This window comes from Carica papaya, chromosome 8, assembly GCF_054855325.1.
Source record: "Carica papaya isolate Zhongbai chromosome 8, ASM5485532v1, whole genome shotgun sequence".
Classification (NCBI taxonomy): Eukaryota; Viridiplantae; Streptophyta; class Magnoliopsida; order Brassicales; family Caricaceae; genus Carica; species Carica papaya.
This window is the reverse complement of record NC_142316.1, coordinates 33068403-33092414: the sequence shown is the minus strand read 5'-3', so window position 1 is coordinate 33092414 and position 24012 is coordinate 33068403. Positions and strand designations below refer to the sequence as shown.

General features: G+C 34.3%; 5 protein-coding genes and 1 non-coding gene across 14 annotated transcripts; 5 read left to right on the top strand and 1 right to left on the bottom strand.

Annotated features, from left to right (window-relative positions):
- Positions 1–600: 600 nt before the first annotated feature.
- On the top strand, positions 601–672 carry TRNAP-CGG (transfer RNA proline (anticodon CGG)). Its single transcript has one exon. It is a non-coding gene; the product is annotated as a tRNA-Pro (tRNA).
- A 124-nt stretch (positions 673–796) lies between these two features.
- LOC110822576 (putative small nuclear ribonucleoprotein G) lies at positions 797–3061 on the top strand. Its single transcript, XM_022052706.2, has 4 exons — positions 797–950; positions 1078–1100; positions 2547–2668; positions 2861–3061. Exons 1-4 carry the CDS (start codon positions 916–918, stop codon positions 2921–2923), a joined length of 243 nt encoding a protein of 80 aa, XP_021908398.1. The 5' UTR covers positions 797–915; the 3' UTR covers positions 2924–3061.
- A 3091-nt stretch (positions 3062–6152) lies between these two features.
- LOC110822852 (rac GTPase activating protein) lies at positions 6153–10281 on the top strand. Of its 2 annotated transcripts, XM_088210087.1 has the most exons (6): positions 6153–6947; positions 7952–8072; positions 8342–8461; positions 8850–9080; positions 9365–9578; positions 9702–10281. In XM_088210087.1, the coding sequence occupies exons 1-6, from the start codon at positions 6538–6540 to the stop codon at positions 9986–9988; spliced, it is 1383 nt and encodes a 460-aa protein (XP_088066213.1). In that variant the 5' UTR covers positions 6153–6537; the 3' UTR covers positions 9989–10281. The 2 variants fall into 2 exon arrangements, with proteins under 2 accessions (XP_088066213.1, XP_021908772.1); XM_022053080.2 differs by having other exon boundaries at positions 6154–6947; positions 9365–10281.
- A 315-nt stretch (positions 10282–10596) lies between these two features.
- Positions 10597–14233, top strand: LOC110822767 (4'-phosphopantetheinyl transferase superfamily). 7 transcript variants are annotated; one of them, XM_088210088.1, is made up of 10 exons: positions 10597–10682; positions 10886–11085; positions 11186–11273; positions 11461–11636; positions 12434–12501; positions 12643–12744; positions 12890–13045; positions 13156–13275; positions 13760–13889; positions 13967–14233. In XM_088210088.1, exons 2-10 carry the CDS (start codon positions 11058–11060, stop codon positions 14083–14085), a joined length of 987 nt encoding a protein of 328 aa, XP_088066214.1. In that variant the 5' UTR covers positions 10597–10682; positions 10886–11057; the 3' UTR covers positions 14086–14233. The 7 variants fall into 7 exon arrangements, 6 of the variants coding, with proteins under 6 accessions (XP_088066214.1, XP_088066215.1, XP_088066216.1 ...); XM_088210089.1 differs by having other exon boundaries at positions 10665–10682; positions 11029–11085; XR_015814161.1 differs by lacking the exon at positions 10597–10682 and adding an exon at positions 13540–13658 and having other exon boundaries at positions 10691–11085.
- A 43-nt stretch (positions 14234–14276) lies between these two features.
- On the bottom strand, positions 14277–16833 carry LOC110822769 (Pentatricopeptide repeat (PPR) superfamily protein). 2 transcript variants are annotated; one of them, XM_088210085.1, is made up of 2 exons: positions 16345–16833; positions 14277–16259 (listed from the first exon to the last, which is right to left on the bottom strand). In XM_088210085.1, the coding sequence occupies exons 1-2, from the start codon at positions 16614–16616 to the stop codon at positions 14678–14680; spliced, it is 1854 nt and encodes a 617-aa protein (XP_088066211.1). In that variant the 5' UTR covers positions 16617–16833; the 3' UTR covers positions 14277–14677. The 2 variants fall into 2 exon arrangements, with proteins under 2 accessions (XP_088066211.1, XP_088066210.1); XM_088210084.1 differs by having other exon boundaries at positions 14277–16806.
- An 84-nt stretch (positions 16834–16917) lies between these two features.
- On the top strand, positions 16918–23706 carry CPSRP54 (chloroplast signal recognition particle 54 kDa subunit). Its single transcript, XM_088210086.1, has 15 exons — positions 16918–17164; positions 17283–17415; positions 17808–17875; positions 17949–18050; positions 18347–18499; positions 18585–18662; positions 19381–19506; positions 19617–19719; positions 20092–20192; positions 21347–21484; positions 21564–21707; positions 22013–22088; positions 22586–22671; positions 22749–22874; positions 23364–23706. The coding sequence occupies exons 1-15, from the start codon at positions 16979–16981 to the stop codon at positions 23469–23471; spliced, it is 1728 nt and encodes a 575-aa protein (XP_088066212.1). The 5' UTR covers positions 16918–16978; the 3' UTR covers positions 23472–23706.
- The last annotated feature ends 306 nt before the right edge of the window (positions 23707–24012 follow it).

Genomic DNA, 24012 nt, shown 5'->3' with positions numbered 1-24012 from the left:
GTTCTCAACATTTTTTATGAGATTTTTAAATTTATTATACTCGAATTTGAAAGGAAAAAAATATGCTCTATAAATTTTAGTAGTCAATATAAATTAATTTATTATATTAAATAATCATTTTAACCAAATTATTTTAAATTTATATACGTTTTTTACTGCTGTTTCACATGTTTTATTATAATTTCAAATATGATAATTAATTAGTCTTTAAATATTTTTTCTTTTCTTGAATATATTTCTGCTTATAATTACTTCATATATATATATATACATCATAATTCTCTAAATTTAGAATGTAAAAATTAAAAAAAAATAATAATAAATAAGACTTTGAATTTAAGAATTTAATATTTTTATTTATGAGCTATCAATTATACGAAGAGTATACCTCAAAGTTATTCCAATCCTTAACAGTTGAAGAAGAGAATAAAGAAATACATCACTCCAGTCAAAATCCAACTTTAGAATTTAAACATTTTAATCAATTTGGTCGAAAGAGATGTTTTAAGAATTTTAGTCAATAAATAAGGCTGTGAATTTGGGAACTTGCGTACTTAATTTATACTATATTTAGTTTGCGAGTTCCCAGTAAACAAAACAGGGTGTTTGGTCTAGTGGTATGATTCTCGCTTCGGGTGCGAGAGGTCGCGAGTTCGATTCTCGCAACACCCCGATCTTTTATTTCTTTTTTAATTTTCGGGTGGGTTGGACCGATTTTAACGGAATTACTTCGACCCATCACGGACCGCATCTTGGGCCCAGCTTCCCTTCCTCTCACCTCAACTCACGATTCACGAGTTCTTAACCCCTCCTGCTCCAACCTTTGGCGTTTAGGGTTTTCAGTTTGAAGACGACGTCCTCCCTCCTCTTTATTATCCTCTCTGTCTCAGCGGTAATCAACCAAATTCTGCAACTATGAGTCGTTCGGGTCAGCCTCCAGATCTCAAGAAGTAAGTTTTCCTCACTTTCTGTTCCCCTTGTATGTTCATTTTCTTCTTTGTTCTCTTTTAGTATTTTCGATTTCATACATTTGACTTTGCTTTCCTCCTTTTTTTTTTTTTTTGTTATGTAATGCAGATACATGGATAAGAAGCTTCAAAGTAAGTGCCTTCCAATTCTGTGTTCTGACTCAAGTCTTCTCTCTTCCTTTTTTGCTCGCATCTTATTCTCTTTCCCCTCACACGTGCTTAAAATTGGCTTCGCACTGTTTTAGTTTAATGAACTGAGCTTACCATGAAATATGAACTAATTACCTTGTATACTATCGTTCGTATTTTGCAAGCAACGGGAAACCTATTTTTTTCTTTCTTCCTCTGTGTGTGTGTATTATCAGAGTTGGAGAAAGGATTAGGTACATGCAGTCTGTTGATAGGTCTTTAGAATTTAACAAATATAAGTACTTCGTCCTTCCAAGTAGCTGTCGCTGAATGATACAGACCTGAAAATGGAAGTTTGGACTAGTGTTGGAAACTGTAAGAGAAGAACCTGTGAATGTAGGGTTTTAGTTAGCGTCTCAGTTTGATGCTGTTGAAGTCTTTCATAATTCCTTTTTATTGGTTTGAAGTTATCTGCTTAGACTTATTGATGCTTTCAATTTCTTGTTTTAAGAAAACCAGTTACTCTGGAACATTGTTTCAGTTCTCCTCTTCATTTTTATAAGGCTGAAATTCATCGAATCTCAGAGTAGCTTAGTCATGTTCTTTGCTCATATCACCCTTTGGAGTGGAAAAGGAAAGAACATTGACTGATTGATTTCCTCAGTTAATTACTTCGTTAGCTGGAAAGAAAAACATAAACTCCTTTATAAATAGGTCTGGAAAGTAATCATGAGAGGCTGTTTGGATTGTTTTTCTTTATAAGCTAGTTTTGGGAGAAACAAATTACCAAGTGATTTAGATTTTTTTCTTTAATAACATGAGGCTTGTGACCCGAAAGTGCAGAAAAGGAGACTGTTTACTTCAGTTTTTTCAAAGTTTATCAGCTCGAAAGTGAGCTAATCATCAAAGATTTTACCACACAATTCGTTCACAATCGAATAAACATTGTTTAGAATAGCTAATGTGCTTTTAAAAAGAAGCCGATCCAAATTGCTTAATTCACACTTTCTTTTTGCTTTTTGGGGTCTTATTATCTCTTGTGCTCTGGTTTCACTGTATTTATTGTCCCTTCTTACATTGTTTATAAATGCAATTGGTTCAAGTCATAATTCATACTGAGTTGATTTGATTCGGATTTGAAACTCATTAGTTCGGTTTCTCTTCAATTCTTACCTTACTCCTTAAAGTTGCATCAATTTTTTTTGATGTCTCCTTCATCTTAAGGGATTTGATATGGCAATTGAGTATGTAAATTATAATATAATTGTACATATCAAGAATGAGAATTGAATCAGACCTTCATATACTGTTGGAGGTGAACACATAATGCAGAATCAACATAGGCAAAACAGCCCTTCCAGCTCATATTTTCTGTTGAAATCATAACTTTTGGTAGTTATTTAACTTATTTGATCAGATCGATAGCATTCTTATATTTTGTTGTTGCAGTCAAGCTGAATGCAAATAGGATGATTGTTGGAACACTTCGTGGATTTGATCAATTTATGAATCTGGTGGTTGACAACACTGTTGAGGTGAATGGCAACGAGAAAACTGACATAGGCATGGTGGTGAGTTCCATTTTCCATTTGTACTCTTTGCATAATAGTCTGAAACTGATCAAATGATCCTGCAGTTGCTTTTGAAGTGCTGGTGTATAAGCTCTATATAATACCATACCTTTACAAATTAAATCAAAAACAGCAGATTTGATGACCCGATAATTATTATCTTGTAAGTGATAATGCCTTTGTTCCCTACAGGTTATCAGAGGAAATAGCGTTGTCACGGTTGAAGCTCTTGAACCTGTTAGCAGAGCACAGTGATTCTTGTTGGGTGGATTTGTGTTTTGTGTTTTTCTTCTATTAGATTTCAGGTGTGATATGGTTGATACTCTCGGAAAGTAATTAAATGTATAATTCTGGTGATTCTGATGGAATGTTAAATTACATGCTTTAGACCTAGTAGTTATGCCACATAGCTCATGTTATTCCAGCTGCTTGCTTCTTCGATCAAAATTAAAGGATAAAACTTGGGCTATCGAGACACGCGGAAACGCCTGTTTCGATATTGACAATTTATATAATGCTAAAATATAAATTTATTTTTTTACGTATTGATTTTTGTGTTAATCTAATCATTATACTTTCGAACAATATTCGAGTTCATCCGTAAATTTACATTAAATGTTATACCTTTTTAGATAATGTATAATATAACTCATTACTAAATTGTAAGATACTGACATGGTGTGATGTATCTGAACTTTACTTTAATACACTATTCATCGATATAAATAATAATTAGTCATGGTGAACTGCATCATTGGAGTGTAATGGGAGACAGTAGGAATAATTTTCAATGTAGTCTGAAGATAACTACTTTTTAATTCATCGACATTAATACATATGTGAAATTTGTGAATTACTACTAATCTTCAATTAAATATTAAAATGTATCACCCATAAAACTATATACTATAATAAGTCCATGTTAAGAGCAAACTATATATTATACACTACATTTACAATTGTCCCCTGTTTTGTGGGACTGGTGGGGTTACGTTGACCTGAAAAGCTGCTCCACCACCTTTCTTGTATATAGACATAGAAGCCCAAAAGCCAGAGCCGGCCACTTTAATGGGTTTGAATTTGAAGGACATGGCAACGGATATGTACCCTAAAGTTTCCTTTTCCAATTACTACACAGCAACAGCTCGATTCTATATATATATACATACATATGTATACGTATATACCCTTAATCCTCCCATAACGGGTCTAGGATCTTTTAAAGGACCCGGATCCGGAAAAAGTGAAGGAAGTATAAATTCCATACAACGGCAACAGTTAAAAAGAAAGACGTGGAAGTGGGTGTGGACCATTTCAAGTAATCTCTCTCTCAAAAAGCTAACATCAATCGAATTAATGTCGTTTTATTAATTGCCATACGCGTTTGGTGCCAACAATTAAGCTTTGGACTCATCGTGCTTTTGTTCGCTCCTGCAATACTTTCAATATTAAATCCACTCCCTTTTTCTTATATTATATTATATATATATATATTTGCCATGATTTTTATACAATTCTTATAAATGGGTAATTCTAGTTTTATTAAATTTTATTTAAATATTATTTTAATTTTTCAAAATTGTACACAGGGTAAAAATCTTATTGGCTTTTATAACCAGCATAGCGTATAATTATTTTGCCATTTTCATATGCATGTTGAAAATAATTACTTGATTCAACCATAAATTAATAATTAATACAACTACTTTTATTTATTTATTTATTTATTTTGTAATTATGTATAAAAACTGTGCCTTTTTCCCAAACAAACAAAATGAAGTACGCAACAAACTCTTTTTCCACAAATAAAACGCATTCAATCAATCATGGGATTAGAATAGTTACTTTTTAAAAAAAAGTTGTATTAAATTTTTAATAAAATATAATTATATAATCCACGTACAATGTTTTTTTTTCTATAAAAATATAATATATTTATTAAGTTTTAACATAATTTAATTATTATTTAATACGCTAATAAATTAAATAATTAAATTTATATAATTATATATTATAACCTAATTATTCTTTTTTTTTTATATAAAAAAAAACTTTATTATCATTAATTTCGTTAAAATAATACAATATAAAGCTTATCCGTACATGAAAATATTGATAGAAATGAGTTCTTTTTGCAATTATGCGAATGCTCCATTAGTTATTCTCCCGATTCAGGCGACTGTTGTGCCTAATCTCTTAGCCAGCAGTATCTGCCGGTCATTTACGATAAATACGTATTCGAATTCGTTGAGATATTTAGTTATGTTAAGATCTAAATATTATGTGCATTCATTTTCATAATATTAAATTTGATAAAATTTATACTACCATATTGCAAAACGTTTCTACATTCCAATAATTTTATTGCGTATTTCGAACATATTTTAATAATTTTAATTTATAATAAATTATACCTTTTTTCTTTATCTCTTTTTTTAAAAAAGAAAATACTCATAAGAGTTTTATGTTGTACAACATCTTTTTTTTTTTTTTTTTTTTTCCTAACTAAAGCTATTTAATTATTATTGACATTTTCTTTCTTCTCATATTACCTAACTAACATTAATACTATAAATATATTAGTTTGACATTTAAGACTATGCTTAATCCATCATGCTCGTGCTTAATTGAGTCAAATAAAAGTATCCCCTCACATTTATAACTTAGAAAGTGAAAATTTAAATGTACAAATATAATTATTGACACACAAATTTTACTAATATTATCATTAAAATTTGACCAACATTAATTTCAAACTTCGTAATTAAATAATAAATCCATTAAATTAAAATACATACGTAGTTTATATTAAGATATAATATGTTATTTAATTATGATTTGTAAATTAAGACTAATTGTTATGTAAGCGGCAAAAAAAGAGAAAAGAAAAAAGAGCCCCACAAGTTTTTTTTTTTTTAATTTTTCGTATATAAAAAGTTGTACATGTTTTTTTCACATATTGGTTTTATTAATATTTTAAACGTTAGTTTTCTTTTTATGATAATAATTTAACTTAAAATTTAAATATTTTACGATAATAATTATGGTGTGGTTTCAAAATTAATTTTGTATTAATATTTTTTATTTATATAAAAAATGAAGAGAAATTATTGCAATATTTTATATTTATTTTAAATTATTTTACAAATTTATAATAAATAATATGAAAATTTTTATGATATATCCAAACACATCAAGATGGTAAGATTCATTGATTTAAGAACACGAGATCCAATCACAACAAAATCCATTTAATTAATTTGACTATTTATTTATTTATTTATTAATTAAAGCATGAGCATGCTTAATGATTAATTAAAGCCAGATAAATAAAGTAAAAAAGGAAAAAAAAAAAGGGGTAAAAGAATAATTAAAACGATAACTTTATTTTTATCTATTTAATTATGACGTGGCAATCATCCATTGGTTACTCAGAGCACAGCAGAGAATAAGATTAGTAACTGTAGAGAAATAGGAAGCATTCGAAAAAAAAAAAGGTTGTCCTACTGGCTACCTCTCCTCTCTTTTTCTTCTCCAGGGGACCTCTTTCTTCTCGTTCTCCTTCTCTACCCACCTCCACCATCACCGCCATTAGTATTACCATCACTGTTGCTTATTGAGCCATATACGCCATAGCCAGAAAGGAAAATAATATTTTCTCGAGAAAGTGATGATTGGTACTTCCTACCATCCGAAATCCTTCCTTCAATCCAACTCTACGTGCACCCAAAATAAGAGAAAAAAAAAAGCCCAAAAAAACCCATAAAAAATAAATAGAGAACCCAAACAGACCGCTCATTGTAGTCCAATTCTTGTTACAGAAGACTTATTTTTTTTGGGTTTTTTTTTTATATATATATAAAATTAATATGACTGAAGTACTCCAATCATCCCCTTCTCACTTCCCTTCACCTTCAAGCTCCTCTCCTACATCATGTGCGGCAAATGATGGCACACACCCACATGGGTTTATTAACAACAGGGTCGTCAACAGAGGTCGAGAAGCTGACGAAGAAGATATTGAGGAAAGAGACGGAGAGAGGAAGGAGAGAGACAGGGAAGGGGATCAGTTATCTTTTGTGACAGTTTTGGTGGCTGCTTTTAGGAGGTCTTTATCTGGGTGTAGTGTTCCCAGTGCCAAAGATTTATGTTCAATGGAGATTGGATTGCCTACTAATGTCCGGCATGTTGCTCATGTCACCTTCGATAGGTTCAATGGATTCCTTGGCTTGCCGGTTGAGTTTGAGCCTGAAGTTCCCAGGAGAGCTCCTAGTGCTAGGTCAGTTTTTCTGGCTGGTTCTGTTGTGGGTTTGGGGAATGATGAGTTTCCTTTTATATACGTCGAAATTTTATTCTGGTTTGATGATTTTTTGCTGGGATTTGTTCTCTTTTGTATTTGAAACTCTTGTTCAGTGAAGAATTCGTTCGATTTGACAATTTGAGTGATTTGTTTTGGCTTTTAGATAACTGGGCAAATTTGAGTTTTGGCCGTCTTTTTTTTTTTTTTTTTGGGGATTCTTGTTTCAAGTCGGAGATTATTAAAGACCTTTCTGTCATTTCAGGCATGTTTTGGCTTGATTAGCTGGTTTCAGTCTTTAGCAAATTAGCATTTTAAGATATCCTGATATAGATATTGCAATACATAATTACTCACCCTTAACATTCTATGAACATTTATGACCCAATTCCCTCACTGATGCATACGAAGTAAACCCTGCTTTTGATGACTTACGGCTATGTTTGGAACAGATGAACTCCATTTGTGGGCTCCAATTTCAAACCCACACTTATTGTAATGATGAAAATCAACCTTCTAGTTATTACCAACTAGAATTAAGATTATTTGTTTTAAATTTCATGAAATTTGGAGTTTGTTGTGTCAATTCTAATTGGAATTGATTAGAAGCTGAATTTCTCTTATATCTAAGATAATCGTTTTTTTTTTCATATGAATTTCGCAAATGAAGTGCGTTTGTTCCAAACATCGGTTAACTAGAATTTTTAAGTTTTCTTCTTTGGTAACTATAGAGCAACTCTATTACAAGATTTCAGTTAATCTTGAATAGTTTCTGTAAGATCTCTAATATGCTTTTTTTTTTTGTCTTGTATATGTTTTTTTCATAATATGGCTAAGAATAAAAGAGACTTGTAATGTTAACTCAACTTGATTTTCCGGCTTTCCTAATAATTTCTGACTTTGTTTCTTTCTCCACCCTCCCATGCTGTGAATGATAACACTGTCTTTGCTTCTCTCTCTATTCATTAAGATATCTTTGTTTGCAGTGCAAATGTCTTTGGAGTTTCAACGGAGTCTATGCAGCTTTCCTATGACTCGAGAGGGAACTGTGTGCCCACAATACTGTTGATGATGCAAAGACACTTGTATGCCCAAAGTGGTCTGCAGGTTCGTAATTATTTCATCTTTCTTTTCCTTTGTTTCGCATATGAGAAGTAAATTCGGCAAGCCAGGTATTTTGCATCATTTAAATGGCATGGAAATTTGTTTCTTCAATGCATATACTATTCTTGGCAATGGATAAGTAGCCTAGATATTTTTCTTACTTCTTTTTTTTCTCTACAATTGGAAAAGATGTAGTTACTCCATTAATCCTTTGCTTATAAAACAAGTAAACAAGATGTGTTGGAATTCAATTGTTCTACCTAATTCTGTAGGCAGAAGGAATTTTTAGGATTAATGGTGGGAACAGCCAGGAAGAGTATGTCAGGGAGCAATTAAATCGGGGAGTCATACCTGATGGTGTGGATGTCCACTGCTTGGCAGGTCTTATAAAGGTATCAGTTAGCTTTTTTGCAGCCATTAATTGTTAGATAATCGATTATAAGTAGTTATGGACAAATATGTTTACTTGAAAACATGGATCAGGCACGCATTATTTAGTTATCCCAAAAGCTTGAAGTGATATAAGAAGACATATGAGAAAGTTAATTATGACTAGTCAATCTAATACACGTGCAAATTGATGTTAATTTTCTCATCAACTTCTTGAAGCCGGGTTCATCCATGATATAGGTGCCAATATTTATTGGTTTCTCAGATATTGATTGTGGATCTCACCTTCAAATATCTTTCTCATATTCCTTCCAGAATATTAGGCATTCAAAATGTTTCTAATCGCATAGCTGTTTTTAATGTTGTATAGTCCTTTTTATTTTACTGCAGGCTTGGTTTAGAGAACTCCCAACTGGTGTATTAGATTCTCTTTCACCCGAGCAGGTAATGCAATCCCAAACCGAAGAGGAATGTGCTCAGCTTGTTAGGCTTCTTCCTCCAACAGAAGCTGCTCTTCTAGACTGGGCAATAAATTTAATGGCTGATGTTGCTCAGCTGGAACATATGAACAAGATGAATGCACGAAATATTGCGATGGTGTTTGCGCCAAACATGACTCAAGTTAGTATTCATAGTTCTATATCTTTTAATGTGCCTATGTTAATTTTCATGTGTAATTTTTGCTATTAATAACTGATATAAATGTCAATATAGGAGCAAACATCATTCTTTTGTGTTACATTTTGATGATATCTGTATTTATCCACTCTAAATTTAATTAGAAAATGGGGGAAATTTTTCCTAAAATGATGAAAAGTTAACTCATATGTACTGGCAGATATTGAACAAAATTATCTACGAGTACCAATGGCATTGACATCCTCTATTACTTCTGTTTCTTGCAGATGTCAGATCCTTTGACCGCCTTGATGTATGCCGTGCAAGTGATGAATTTTCTCAAGACACTTATCATTAAGACACTTAAAGAAAGACAAGATTCTTCGGTAGAAACAATTTCTGCTTCTTGCCCGGAGCCTTCTGATGGGAATGGTCATGAAAGCTCATCACAACTATATATCCATGAGAAGAATGAAGACGAAGTTGAAGATGACGAACAAGGTAAATCTTTCGTTGCCAAAGACCCTGCTCTGAAGAGTCCCCTTCACCCTACCCAGAATAATTCTAATACAGAACAAGAATCTAAGAATTTCCTAGCTTCCATTGAAAACATCTTACGAACAGGAAATCAATCTCTGGCTGACAACTGCCCTTGCCAAGTTGTATCTCAAGTTAATGCCTTGATTAATGGACTCCAAGAGACCAGTTTTAGAAGTCCGAATTCTGGGGGTCATACATACTCGTGCAAGATCAGATCTTGTCAATCTACTGATTCAAGCGTCAAGAATGGATCCAAAAAGTCAAATGATTGGCGAATAGGTAGTACTACAGAATCTACAGAGAAGAGGAAAGGAGCTGCACTTGTTGGCCGAATAAATTCAAGGGCAGAATTATTTGAAGCTTGGCGATGAAGTGTGCTACTCCAGATGATTTGATTTGGAGGGAATTTGCCAGCCGGCAAAAGATAAATCGGGCTTACCGTCCATCTGGAAATATCGAGTGTGGTTTCATGTGTGTGTTGTTTTAATTCTTGAGTGATGTTTGCTTAATCTTTGTTCCTGTTAACAATGTAAGGTCTCTGTAACTCAATTCTAACATGTTCTCTTTTTTTCTGAGTAAAGCTTCTGACTTTAAAGAGTTTTCTCTCATGGCTGACATGAACATTGCTGGACTTCTCTGTTATGAGGAAAGTCTTTTGTTTGTCTGTTCTGTTTCAAGAAGTTTTCATGGTTTTTCTCAAATATAAAAAGATAGAAACTGAATTAAGGTGAAATGATGATATAATAGGACTTATAATTTATTCTAAATAATATATTTTAATAAAATGTAAAGAATGATAAAAATCTTAATTTTTTTTGGTTAAATTGAATTAAAAAATTATAATATTATTTAAACTAAAAGATGCTTAAAACAAACAGAATATGACTTAACGGGGTAGAAATCGGGTGAAGCCCAGGCCCAAGTCTTGGCGGGTCGGCCCACGTAAATCCTAATCGTTAGCCAGTTTGTATGTGAAATGCCTCTCGCCAATTTGTATGTGAAATGCGACGTCGTAATGAGCAGCTAAATTACTGTCTGCAAATTCAAGCTCCATTAATTTCTCCGGTATCATTTTCTCTCTTCCACGAAGCTTTTTTCTTTTTCTTTTTTGGTTATCTTGTTAATTTTATCTATGTAGTTTCTTCAATCTCTCTCTGGTGTTAAATGTTTTCTGATTGATAAATGATCTTGTTTTTTTGTTTGAATTTTCTGAATTTTTTTGCGGGGTTTGTTTACAAATAAGAGAATTCTGTAACTTCTGTTTTCAGCCAAATTGGTGAAAGAAAACCCAAATTTCAAATGTGGGGAGCTCATAAAGCCTGATATCTCTGTATAGTTCTATAGCTGCTACGGTATTCAAGCTAGTTCCTTCAATGGTTACGTTTACAAGAGCTTGTTTCTGTAATCCCAGGAGCTTCTTCTACTGTGGATTTTTCTTCAATGGTTGCGGTGACAAGAGATTGTTTCTGTGAGAATTTCCATTTATAAATCTTTCATTGAAGTGGGTAATTAAAAATTTCTGTGTCTCTACCATTCCCGAGCATGAATGTTCTCATTTCTGCACAAAGGGAACTTGATGATGAATCCATGTTGTTCTCAGAGGAACTTCTTCTCTGCTCTGCCTCCTTTGGTTCCTGTACAACTCCCATCTCGAATGTATGAAGCTGTTTGTAAATTTGTTGATGGGTTTTTTTGTTATTTTAGTTTCTATATACCTATAACCTAGTTTATATGTGTTTTATGTACAATTCATTTGGGAAGTTATTGTCAGTGTTTTGTATTTGTTATTGAGTTGGAAACTTTATTTTTTTTTTTTTGAGGGCTTTTAAATGGTTTATTTTAGGGAGTCCCACTTCTGGTACGTTTTGCCTCATGAAGTGAAGAGTGCATCTCTTTTAGATCTGTATTTAGAACTTCTATCACCTGGTGAGAAAGAAAATGTCTTCCGAATGCGTGATAATGAGCTCAAGAAAAGAGCTGTGCTAGCCCGGGCCTTGGTTCGAACTACCATTGCAAGATGTAGGTCTTCCTGTTCATCTTCTTGATTATTTTTATATTTCTTTTCATTTGCTGACAAAAAAGCTGAATGATCAGTATAGTTTTAGTAATTGCTTCTGGATTACATTTGGTTCGTTTATTGATGGATAATAGGTTAACATTAGATTTTCTAGATAAATTAAAAATTGCAAATATATTAAATATAAAATAAATATACCGTTTAGGAGTCTGTTAGTATATTATTTAGAAGTATTATTATAGTTTTAGTAATTTATGCTTTCTGTTCTTATTAGCATTCCTAATACCATTAGCATTAGTTTCTTATTCTTATTAGTTAGTATTTCTAGTTCTATTATTTTCTATTTTCGTAGTCTAATTGTAGTTAAGAAAAGTTAATTAGATTATTATAAATAATTTTATAATTTCACTCATTGGTCATTCAATTATTCAAGAATACCTTGACAGTTTCGTAGTTTTTGGAGGTGTGATGCGATCAAAGTCTTAGGTGTGACGGTTAATATCTCTTAGATGGTTTAAGAAATTCTAAGTTTGATGTCTAAGTTTCTTTTTATCTCTAAATCCCTAATTAGACAAATCAATCCTATTTGTCCGATGTCATTTATTTAGTAGACTCAAATTTGAAGGTTTTACTGGTAAATCAATGTCTCTATTGTACACCTATTTAGTTCATGGACCATTCTATTTTTTTCTGAGATAAAGTTCCTGGGCCATTCATCCAATAAATCTAATACTTTTGTTCTTCTGTTCCTCTTTTTCGATGTATGGCATGACACATATTATGTAACTCGATTTATTAGATCTGACAAATTATCAAGTGTGTCCAAGGTCTTTAAAGTTTCGGAAAAACATCTATGGAAAGCCTGAGGTGAGATTACTTCTGATTTTTTTTTTGGATTTGCAGTCTTCCATTGTGAATAACCTCTTTTCCTTCCTTTGAACACATTATTTGAAGCTGGATTTCTTTTCTTGCATATCATTAGTTTTTGTGTATTTCATATATGAATAGGTAGACTGGCAAATTGATGATGACTCCCACCGACCACCAATGCATTTTAATATTTCACACACTTCTTCTTTGATAGCCTGTGGCGTGACTATGGATGTACGTGTAAGTAGTCTAGTTTTAGTTACCACATTATTGGTCTGCTTTTTTTATGACTAGGATGGCTTATTTCTCCTAAGAAGATAATATTGCTGTTTTCTATGAGTGGACACTGAATTTGAACTGCTGCAGCTTTCCTTCATATGTGCAGATTGGAATTGATGTGGAAGAGAAGCAACGGAAGATAAAGCATAATATACTAGCTTTTGCCAAACGCTACTTTTCTCCTTATGAAGTTGAGATTTTGGCAGCTATAACAGACCATGAAGTTCAGCGTCAGGAGTTTATTAAGTTATGGACTCTTAAAGTAAGTTCTGCAGATGATATATGAATATATAAATATATATTAATGTATAAAGATAATCTCTTTTGGGTTGTGAACTTGGAATGCACTGTGAAGTTGAATCTTGGATTTAGGAGGCATATGTAAAAGCACTAGGAAGGGGCTTCTCAGCTGCACCTTTCAAGACCTTTACAATCCGGCCTAAGGCTATCACTATAAGAGGATTTGATCTTCATGAGAAGTTATATTCTGAGGTTTGTTCTTAACTTTCAGCCGGAATAAAAAAAATTCTAGAATGTAGTTGCTTGGTGCTTATGGCATACAACTTGTTTGCTGGGACAAGAGCCAAAAGTCTGGGATGAAAGTTGTTTAATCAACCTTCATTTTGGGTTTAATCAAAGTTGATATTTGACCGAGCTTGGAAAAATTAAACAAGCAAATCATAATTGTGTTTTGGAAACTTGTAAAAGCAATTGCTGAATGCATGCCTCAAAGTTTGAACATTTACACCTTTACAGGAGTTGGATGTTTTTAGGTTACCAATGAAGGTTAGATTTTTAAGTGAGATTTTTGCTTATCCATCACCAGGCAGCTACAAGATTTTATTGTGTGATCTCGTTTTTCTTCTTCTTATGCTGTATGGTAGACCTCCTTTTTTCTTTATTAGCCTTTTATTTTGCCTCTCTCCCTCTTCTTGTGCATTTTACATATGCCATCTTGTTCTAACCATGTTATCAGGCCTCGGAAATAATTGTTGAATCTTCTGATGACCCAAAGAATATTGCTAGCAAATGGTGCTTTGAACTCTTGGAACTGGATGGTTCTCATTATGCTGCAATCTGTACTGAAAAACATCAAACCATCCAAGGTGAGTTCTAATTCTCCTTAAGATGCAATCTAAATTGGAAAATGAATAGCTGCTAAAATAGAGTTCATTGTTTGCAGGAGAAGAGAGCGTTCCCATGAAATCGTATGTGTGGAAAACAGTCCCATTGGTTGAAGATGAACGTGTTTCTGATACAGTTGCAGTCAGATCCATTAGAGACTCCATTAAACAATTGTGATGATATAATGATTAATCATTTTATTATTTCTGATACTCGATTTTCCATGTTCTCTAATATAAGGCATGGATTTTCCAAGGTTTTGTAGCTCCATAGCCTCTTGTCTTAGAGAACTTCAATATATATTTGAGAAGTTCTAATATGGAAATATGTATTTCTGCAGTAATAGAATGCAAATCATAGCAAGAGAATTGAAAAAACAGGAATCAAGTTAAACTAAACTGTCTATATATACAACGATGCTAGCTAGCATCATACCCTTAGGCAACAACTAATGAAGTGTAATGCTGCAAAAAATGAGTTAAATGATGAAAGGTGTAGATTTTCTAACACAATGGCATTATAAGTTCTGTGGCTTGTACTTCGATTTTGGCCTCGATATTGGCTTCTTTTCTGCAACATGATTTGAAATCCGAAGTTGATCATGAAAAAATGTTGTGTATCCGTACCTACATCTTAGAACCAATCAATAAATACATTTAAACTTAAATCGTCCTCTTTGATTCCAGGAGGGCAGAAACCTTCTTTGGCCAGCCCTGGGAATCATTGATCCATGAAGGAATTTCTGCAATGTGGAAACCTGAAATTTACTTTACCAGTAATCTTTGCAAGAACAGATTCCATCCTGGAAGTGATGGAAACGAGTTGCATCTCTAACAACAAACCGGCGATTGACAATCTTGCTAATTGACTTAATGAATAAGTGACAATCTTCACATATTCTCAGATTTTTTATTACAATAATCTCTGTTCCCGGACTAGTATTCAGAAGTCCAAATGAGATGGCTAACTTCTCACTGTGCACTCCCAGAGCAATTAAAAGTTCTTCATTTCTTTTTTCCTGATAATGGTTCTTATATTCATCACTTTCCGCTACTAAATTTTCTAAAACATTCAACATTCTATATATTTCCTCAGCCTGCACATGACCTTTATCCCCAGCCAAAAAGAGGTGAAGCCTACCTTTATATTCAAGATAACTACACCCTGGCTCCTTCTTTAGTTTCCTCTCTCTCATCATGATCCGAACTCTTAATACACCCTGCAAATTGTTTGTATCAGAATATAAATTTGACAACAGAACATAGTACCCAATATTTGTCGGCTCAAGGTCAGTGACTTTTTCAAAAGCTATCTCGGCTAGTTCTACGTTTTGGTGAATTTTACAGGCACCCAGAAGTGCCCCCCAAACTGCACCATCAGGCTCCACCTTCATTGATTCAATGAGCTTCCAAGCTCTGTCAAGCTGACCTGCACGGCCTAAAAGATCCACCATGCAAGAATAATGCTCTGGACCTGGCTGCAGATCATAGTTCCTCTTCATTGCAGCAAACAAATCTAAGCCCTTTTCTGTCAAACCAGAATGGCTACAAGCAGATAAGATGCTCACAAATGCTGGACCATCAGGTTTAATGCCTGTCCTAATCATTTCATTGAAGAGCTCTGCCGCAAATTCTCCCAGTCCATGCATTCCATAACCCCCTATCATTGCCGTCCATGAAACTACATTTTTCGCTGGCATGGCATCGAAAACTGCACGAGCTTTTTCCAAGGTCCCACACCTTACATACATATTAATCAGAGCATTATTCAAAAATGGATTCAGACCAAATCCATAGGCTTCTATTAGCCGTTCAATCTCATGACCAACACTCTGAGCACCAAGGTGTGCACAAGATGACAGAACCCCAACAAGTGTAACAGGATCAGGAGACACCCCAGAGGCCTCCATCTCCCGGAAGAGGTCCAAGACCTGAGTAGCAAGACCATTCTGAGCATACCCAGAAATCACGGCGTTCCAAGTAATCAAAGCCTTTTCAGGCATCCTATCAAACAAGCTCCTCCCGCGCTCAACGGACCCGCATTTCATATACATTGTAAGCAAGCAATTTGCGACTGACAAGTAACGATCCAGTCCAAGCTTAACACAATTGCCATGAAGACACATCCCAAGCCACAAATGCTGAGGAACCGTGCACACCGGTACCAGACCCAGCATTGTAATGGAGCTAGCCGACAAACCCATTTTCTTCATTCTACAAAACAACGCAACCGCATCAAAAACTCTCGAATTCACTACGTACCCAGATATAAGAGAATTGTAACAAACATCTAGCTGTCTCGCTCGAGGATTTTCATCGAACACCTTACCTGCATCGTTAACCAAGCTGCACCTACAGTACATAGAGATCAAGGAAGTGAGCACAAAGGGTTCTGGCTCGCACCCAGCTTTAATAACATGACAATGAAGCTGCTGACCCGCGAAACGAAGCGAAAGGGAAGCACAGGACTTGAGAACGAAAGGGAAAGTGAAGCCATTTGGGGCGGAACCAGAACGGAGCATTTGACGGAAAAGAGACAGTGCTTGAGTGAAAAGACACTGATTTGCTAGTTCTCTCAAGCGAGTGTTCCATGGCGGCGTCTTTGATCGGATTGTCGTCGTGGTTTTCGTCGCCGAGGCTCTTAGTCTCTGCTTTTGGCTGGTCATAGCAGGGTGGCGGAACGGTGGCACCTTTGAGAATTCGAAGCATTTCTGACCAGATAAAACGACCAAAGAAATGTCGTTTTGATGAATGTGGAACGGAGACGGTTGATACAGGTAATTATGGCGGGGGGAACGTTGTGAAGGGTATTAAACGTGCGACGTGGCATTTCGAAACGGAGCGTTTCATTAAAGTATCACAACGGTTGATATTATAGTTTGCAGAGTTTGACCATTTACTGATGGTAATCAGTTTCAGGGCATCTGATTGGATATAACATGACAATATGATAGTTGACGCTATATCTGATCGAAACCTCCGACAAGATAGAGCAGCGAATATTATCTGTTAGCAGATAAAATCCGCAAAACACTTACAGAGAGAGTGTGAGACTTGAAATCGACTCGACTATGGCAATGGAGGCGATGCAATATTCAGCCATTGCTTCCCGCCATTTCTCTGCGATTTCTCATTCTATTTCTAGAGACAAAATTCCGTGTGCTTCGAACAAATACGCAAGAAATTCAACGAAATTTTGCTCTTCTCTTACTGGTTCGAGCAACTTGGCTTCTTTCTCCTCGAGAAATGTGTTCGCCGTAAGTACACAACCCACCTAACATCACAGTTTTACAAATTGCTGAATTTCAGGTTTAATTTATTTTCTCAAGTACATGATGGAGCTATGGCCTTTTTTCTTTTCTTTCTTTTTGTTAGAAAAGGATATGGGGATGGGTAAATTCGAAGAGCGTTTCTGTTAGAAGAGATAAGCCTGGCATAGTAAGAGCAGAAATGTTTGGGCAGTTGAGTAGCGGCCTTGAGTCAGCTTGGAGCAAGCTCAAAGGAGAAGGTGTTATCTGATTCCTCTTCTTTCAAACTTGTCTTACTGTTCTTTTCGATTTATTTAGCAAACTTCTTTCTAAAAGTAAGTATTACAAAATTTAGTAAATCCTTATTGTTCCAAATAAAGGAGCGAACAACGAATATGTTCTCATAACATGGCTACTTCATCCTGTAATATGTCGAAAAATACTTAAAGATTTCTTCCTGTACCAATTGAATAAATGGGTTTTTCATGATACGCATGGCTCTTAACCCCTCTACTGGGACTAGGATTGGGATCCAAGTAAAGATGTTGTAGAACTGCTTTTTCTGCCAAATAAGTTAGAAGAAACCAATGTTTTTGTCTGTATCATCTTTATTGGTTCTTCTAGTTTATGAGTGGTTTTATTGTACTTCCAGAGGTTTTGACTAAGGAGAATATTGTGGAGCCCATGCGAGACATAAGGCGAGCTCTTCTGGAAGCAGATGTAAGTGAGTTTGTATAGGCTATTAAAATTTTAGTCCCATATCAGAATAATATTGTTCTTTTCTTTTTGCTAGGTGAGCCTTCCTGTTGTTAGAAGGTTTGTCCAAGCTGTCAGTGACCAGGCAGTTGGTGTTGACCTTATTCGAGGAGTGAGACCAGACCAACAATTGGTCAAGGTATGAGATGAATTTCCATTAAACCGACATGCTTTGGAAGGAAAACTTATACACTATGATGAATTTTTCTTTGTGATATGAACTTCTAAGGACACATATAGCAAGTTAAATACTTCTGTTGATCCACTATCTTACTTTTTCTTTTACTCTATGATGCTAACAACAAACTGGTTTTTGGCAGAATATATAATATGGTAATTGGAAGTTACTGGTAGAAGAGCAGATTGTGGAGTTTGAATCTTTATTTTAGTAATAATAAAATAATGATTATCAAATACAATTTATTTTTCCCACAGATTGTTCATGACGAGCTTGTAAAATTGATGGGTGGAGAAGTGTCAGAACTGGTTTTTGCAAAATCTGGCCCCACTGTAATTCTGTTGGCTGGTCTACAAGGAGTTGGGAAGACTACTGTTTGTGCAAAGTTAGCTAATTATCTTAAGAAACAGGTGCACGCTTGTATCTAGTTGTTTTGAGATGAATGTTACCATCTATATAATCCTGTTGACATTAGTGCAATACCATTAACTGCAGGGAAAGACTAGCACGCTTATTGCTGGAGATGTCTACAGACCTGCTGCAATTGACCAACTTGTTATTTTGGGTGAACAGGTACCTGATTTTCTTTGTTCGTAGTCTGTTCCGGTACCAGATTGATAACAACAAATTTATTTCATTAGGTGTTTTTCTTTCCAATATATTTTGTGTCTACAAAAGTGAACTATTTCATCAAATGTTTAGGTATTTGTTACTTAGAGAAGCTCTCTCTCTCTCTACGAAAATTATGGAAGTACTCTTACTGGTGAGATGTTGTAGATAACTGTGCTAGGTTTTTGTTTTTCTTCAATTTAGTATGAAGATGACAGAACAATACTGAATTTTCTATTAGTTGATGTGAAACCACAATGAAACTCAGAAGGTGACTGCAGAAGTAGTTTCTTGCAATTTGTTAATTTTTACTCTGGCGTCTAGAGAACTTGAACTCTTTAAATTTAATAAATATGAAGCACCAGAGACAAGGAGTAAGACACCTTGATTCTGGCTGTTTAATTTGAATAACTATATAAAAGTTTTAATCATAATCTTTTTTCGCTAGATGTGATTAGTATACTAATGTTTTTCTTCTTTGAAGAAACCATATAATCATCCTTTTCTTCTTTTGGGTAAGCCATATCATTATATTGCATTACCTGATAGGTAGGTGATAAAAGAATAACGAAGTACAATAAGTTTAATTATAGGTCATTGAGCTATTTTTCGCCCTTAGCATTTTTTTTGGGTCTAATTATGATTTAATGTATTCTCTTAATTCAGCTATAGCTTGTGACAGGTGGATGTGCCTGTTTATGCAGCAGGGACTGATGTTAAACCTTCAGAAATAGCTAAGCAAGGTTTAGCTGAGGCTAAAAAGAAAAATGTTGATGTAGTTATAATGGATACTGCTGGAAGGCTTCAGGTAATACTTACCGAATCCAGGATAACTCTCCATGCCTAAATAATCAGATATAGACTCTTTTATTTGAGCCTTTTTGTTTTATGTATCTTTGTTTGTTGGATGTCCGACAGATAGACAAATCAATGATGGATGAATTGAAAGAGGTCAAGAAGGTATTAAATCCCACAGAAGTTTTGCTTGTTGTGGATGCAATGACTGGTCAAGAAGCGGCAGGTATTTAAATTCCAGTTTCAGCTGTGAGGTTTAAAATGCTTCTAGAATCAAAATTTATTAGTAAATAATAATTTTTAGTCTTATCAAATGGCTTTTCTTTGGTAGGTAATCTGACATCCATGGGTAATTTTCATTAGTGGGAAAGGTCTTACAGTTAGGCAATTGGTTCTCTGTCTGTCTGTCTTATGCTAAAGAGTAATCAAGATTTACTGAGGAATTGACTGACCGGTGTAGGAATGACCTGCTTAGATGCATTACTGTTCATTTTAAGGTTTTCATGCCTCTGGAATTTTATGCTTAACTTTGGTTATGATGCATCTATGGATCTGACTGCTACTAGAATATTGTCTTACCGTCCTTTATCGTTTTCAGCTCTGGTGACAACGTTCAATGTTGAGATCGGAATAACTGGCGCCATTTTGACGAAGCTAGACGGGGATTCAAGGGGTGGTGCAGCTTTGAGTGTTAAGGAGGTATGAGCTGCTATTTTCGTAAGTTTTCTTTTATGTTGAGATGAAATCAAAGGCATTATCTAATTTCACTGGAGGTTCTCATTCGAAATAAACTTAGTGTCTTCATCATCTCTCAGTTTCTTAAACTCCATGTGTCTCCGATATTCATCTTCATCATTTGCTATGAAGTATTTGTTGGTGACGACAGCTCATGGAATTTTCTATGGAATTGACATCTCATAGCAACATTCTAGGAACTCTTATGTGTTATCGGAGCTTCTTGAAAAGTTAGAAATCCTGGTGAATTGAAGAATCCAATCCATTTTGTTCAGTAAAGTAAATGCACGCTAGCAGACAGGTTTTCACATGTAATATTGCATATGTTCAGGGTTCATACTAAAAGGATAAAAGTTGACATGTATTTCAATTTGAATGTATCACTGACATTAAAATTTCTTTACCATTAGGATTATACAACTTTAGTCTTGTTAGACTAGAAATATATATACTCATTAGAGTATCAGTCTACTCTGTTTATTATAAATAGCACATACTCTTGATGAATAAAATTATCTTCAATATTCTTATATTTCACATACATTTCCAGAAAAGAGTTTCAAATTTGTTGCCGTCACTATTGAGCAGCCACATTGCATGTGAAGCCCTTCAACAATAGACATGGAATGAGATCAGGCTTTACATGCACATAAAAAATCAATTCGTTCATCACTATAGCTTTATGATATACTATAATATACTTCAATTAGGTAATGAACATGAAAGTTATCCAAGTCTCACAAAAATGTCAGTATAAGTTTCTTTATTTACATCCTTTCAGCATTTGAAGTTACAATTACTAGGGCCTTTTGTGATACCATCCATAAATTACCTTGAAGGAGGTGGTTTGCAAATATGTGCATGTATTGAGGTTTCAGAAGTTACAATTACTAGGGTCTTTTTGTAATACCATCAATAAATTACCTTGAAGGAGGTGGTTTACGAATATGTGGTTGTATTGAGGTTACATGCGTTAGTATTTGAGTGGCTGGTGCAACTTCTGATGGAAGTTATTAAATGTTTCCTCATAGCACATTGGTCATTGCTGGATTCTATGTATGTCAATTCCATGAAGAACTTCATTTTTGTATTTTTAAGAAATCAATGAATATCTCCAGGTGTCAGGAAAGCCAATCAAACTTGTAGGACGAGGAGAGCGGATGGAGGACCTTGAACCTTTCTACCCAGACCGCATGGCCGGACGAATATTAGGAATGGGAGATGTCCTGTCATTTGTAGAGAAGGCACAAGAAGTTGTAAGTTTGAGTAATTGCATTTTTCTTTTCTTGGGAACTAATATATCTTGATGTGATTCTTATAGAACTGTCTATCTAGATGCGCCAAGAAGATGCCGAAGAATTGCAAAAGAAGATTATGAGTGCAAACTTTGACTTCAATGATTTCCTAAAGCAGACCCGTGCTGTTGCACGTATGGGTTCCATGACTCGTGTCATTGGAATGATTCCAGGAATGTCGAAGGTGTATGTCTACCTGATTCATTTTTCTCAAACAGAAAATTCTTTATTTGTGATCCTTTTCTGTTATTATTCCATTTACTCTTAAATTCAGCTTATATGGGGGAACTTTCTTCCACTCCCAGTGACATACTAGGTTAGAAATTTTGTTGTTGCATTTCCTTGCTCCATACTACTACATGGTGGGCCATTTTCCTGTGGAACCTTTTTCTTTTTGGCTTTCCTTTTGTTTTTCCAAATCTGAAATAAAATCTGTCAACTCTTTAGTGTCTTTCTTAAGTGATTAACTTTCCATGTGTACACAAATAGGTAACTCCAGCACAAGTCCGAGAAGCAGAGAAGAGTCTGAAGATAATGGAAGCAATGATTGAAGCGATGACACCTGGTCCTTTTCACACCTTTTGCTTTTTATTGATGTCATTCATCAGAATAGCTTAATCTAGCCTTGTTTGGTCCTTCCTAAAGATATACTCCACAAACAAAGCTTGGCTATGTTTGAAACAAATTAATTATTTTTGTGGAATTTATTTGAAATTTGACACTTGGATTAACTAGGAGAGAATGGAATTCTATTAGAAAATGGTACAAATTAACTTCATATGAAATTTTAAGAAGAGTTGAGAAAAAATATTTTATCAATTTTAGTGGAATTCGAAATGCACTGTTATATTCCTAATTTGATTATAAGAAATCAATTTTCACTATGTTTATGAGATTTCCATCTTCTCTAGTTAAACTAGTGTGAATTCTATGAGTGAAGTTTGTTTGTTTTTTTTCTAAACATAATCTTAATCTTCTGTCATCTTTAGTCAAACCTGTGATTAGTTACTGTTTGGCCTTTTTCGATTCTGATCGTCTTCCTTTTCCCTTTCTCTTCGGCAGAGGAAAGGGAGAAGCCAGAATTGTTGGCAGAATCTCCTGCTAGGAGGAAACGAGTTGCTCAGGATTCTGGGAAAACAGAACAGCAGGTATTCATTGTTGCTACATGTGTTTAATGTGCTAGTTGCTTTTGGATCTCTGCATTAACATGCGGTTGTAATATCAGGTGAGCCAAGTTGTGGCCCAACTCTTTCAAATGCGGGTTCGGATGAAGAACCTAATGGGCGTCATGGAAGGTGGATCTATTCCTGCATTAAGCAATCTTGAGGATGCAATGAAAGCTGAACAAAAGGTTCCTTTTCCGTTCACGCTCGCTCATTATGCTATGTGACTTTCAACCTAACATCATATATGTGTTTTGCTTTTCATTTATACATTTAGGTGTTAGCTCTGTTTGCAACACAAAACTTTTCCTTTTTTTTTATTTTTATTTTCCAATATATATGAATTTATATACAAAAAAACATGTTAGTTAGTTAAATTTTTTTAAAAAATAGATAAAGTAAGAATGATGTTTGAAAATATTAAAAATATTACTCTTAGTAGTTTCTAAAAAGTAATTTTCATCAACAAGCCACATGCATATTTTCATGAATAAGTACATATATAAACACATGCATCTAGGAAATGAAAGTTGAGGAATTTTTTTGATGTACGGAAAAAGATTGTATTTCTTAGTATGTATAATTGAAGTCTAATTGGATTGAGTTATGGACAAAGAAGAATGCTATTATTTAGGTAAGGCTAATCGGACAACGTTTCTATTCTTGCCGCTCCTTAGGCTCCGCCTGGAACTGCAAGGAGGAAAAGAAGATCAGAGTCAAGGAGACAATTTGCAGACTCGGCTTCAAGCCGGCCAGGTCCTCGGGGTTTTGGGGCTGGGAACTGAGAGCTATAGATATTTGGACCTATTACAGAAATTTCTGGGTGAGCAGAAATATGCCTGCAGCTAGAGGATTCAAATCAGTTACACGGACAACTCCAACCACTGCCAGTGAAATGTGTTTTCATGATTTATGATTCTTCAGCTTTTAACATGTCCAAGTATGAAATGTGTTACTATGTTGACATGCTGGCTGTTTATATGTCTGCTAATGTGGAATGCGGGAAGAGCAATTCATCAATGCTGCAGAGTGTACAAAAGAGCAATGGGTATGCCAAATACAATTGGCATATGAAAATATTTCTGTTTTATTTAAAAAAAAAGATTAAATTGAATAATAAAAATTATTCTAACACCAGGAACAAATTTAAAATTTATTCATAACATAATTACTTTAATTAAAAAATGATAAATATTATATATATATATATGTATATATATTTTGCTTCAGATTATAAAAATATTGGGCTCATGTGAAATTACTTGCACACAATTGGAGGTTCATTATAGTATATAATAAAAATGACTTTTGAAATAAATAAATAGT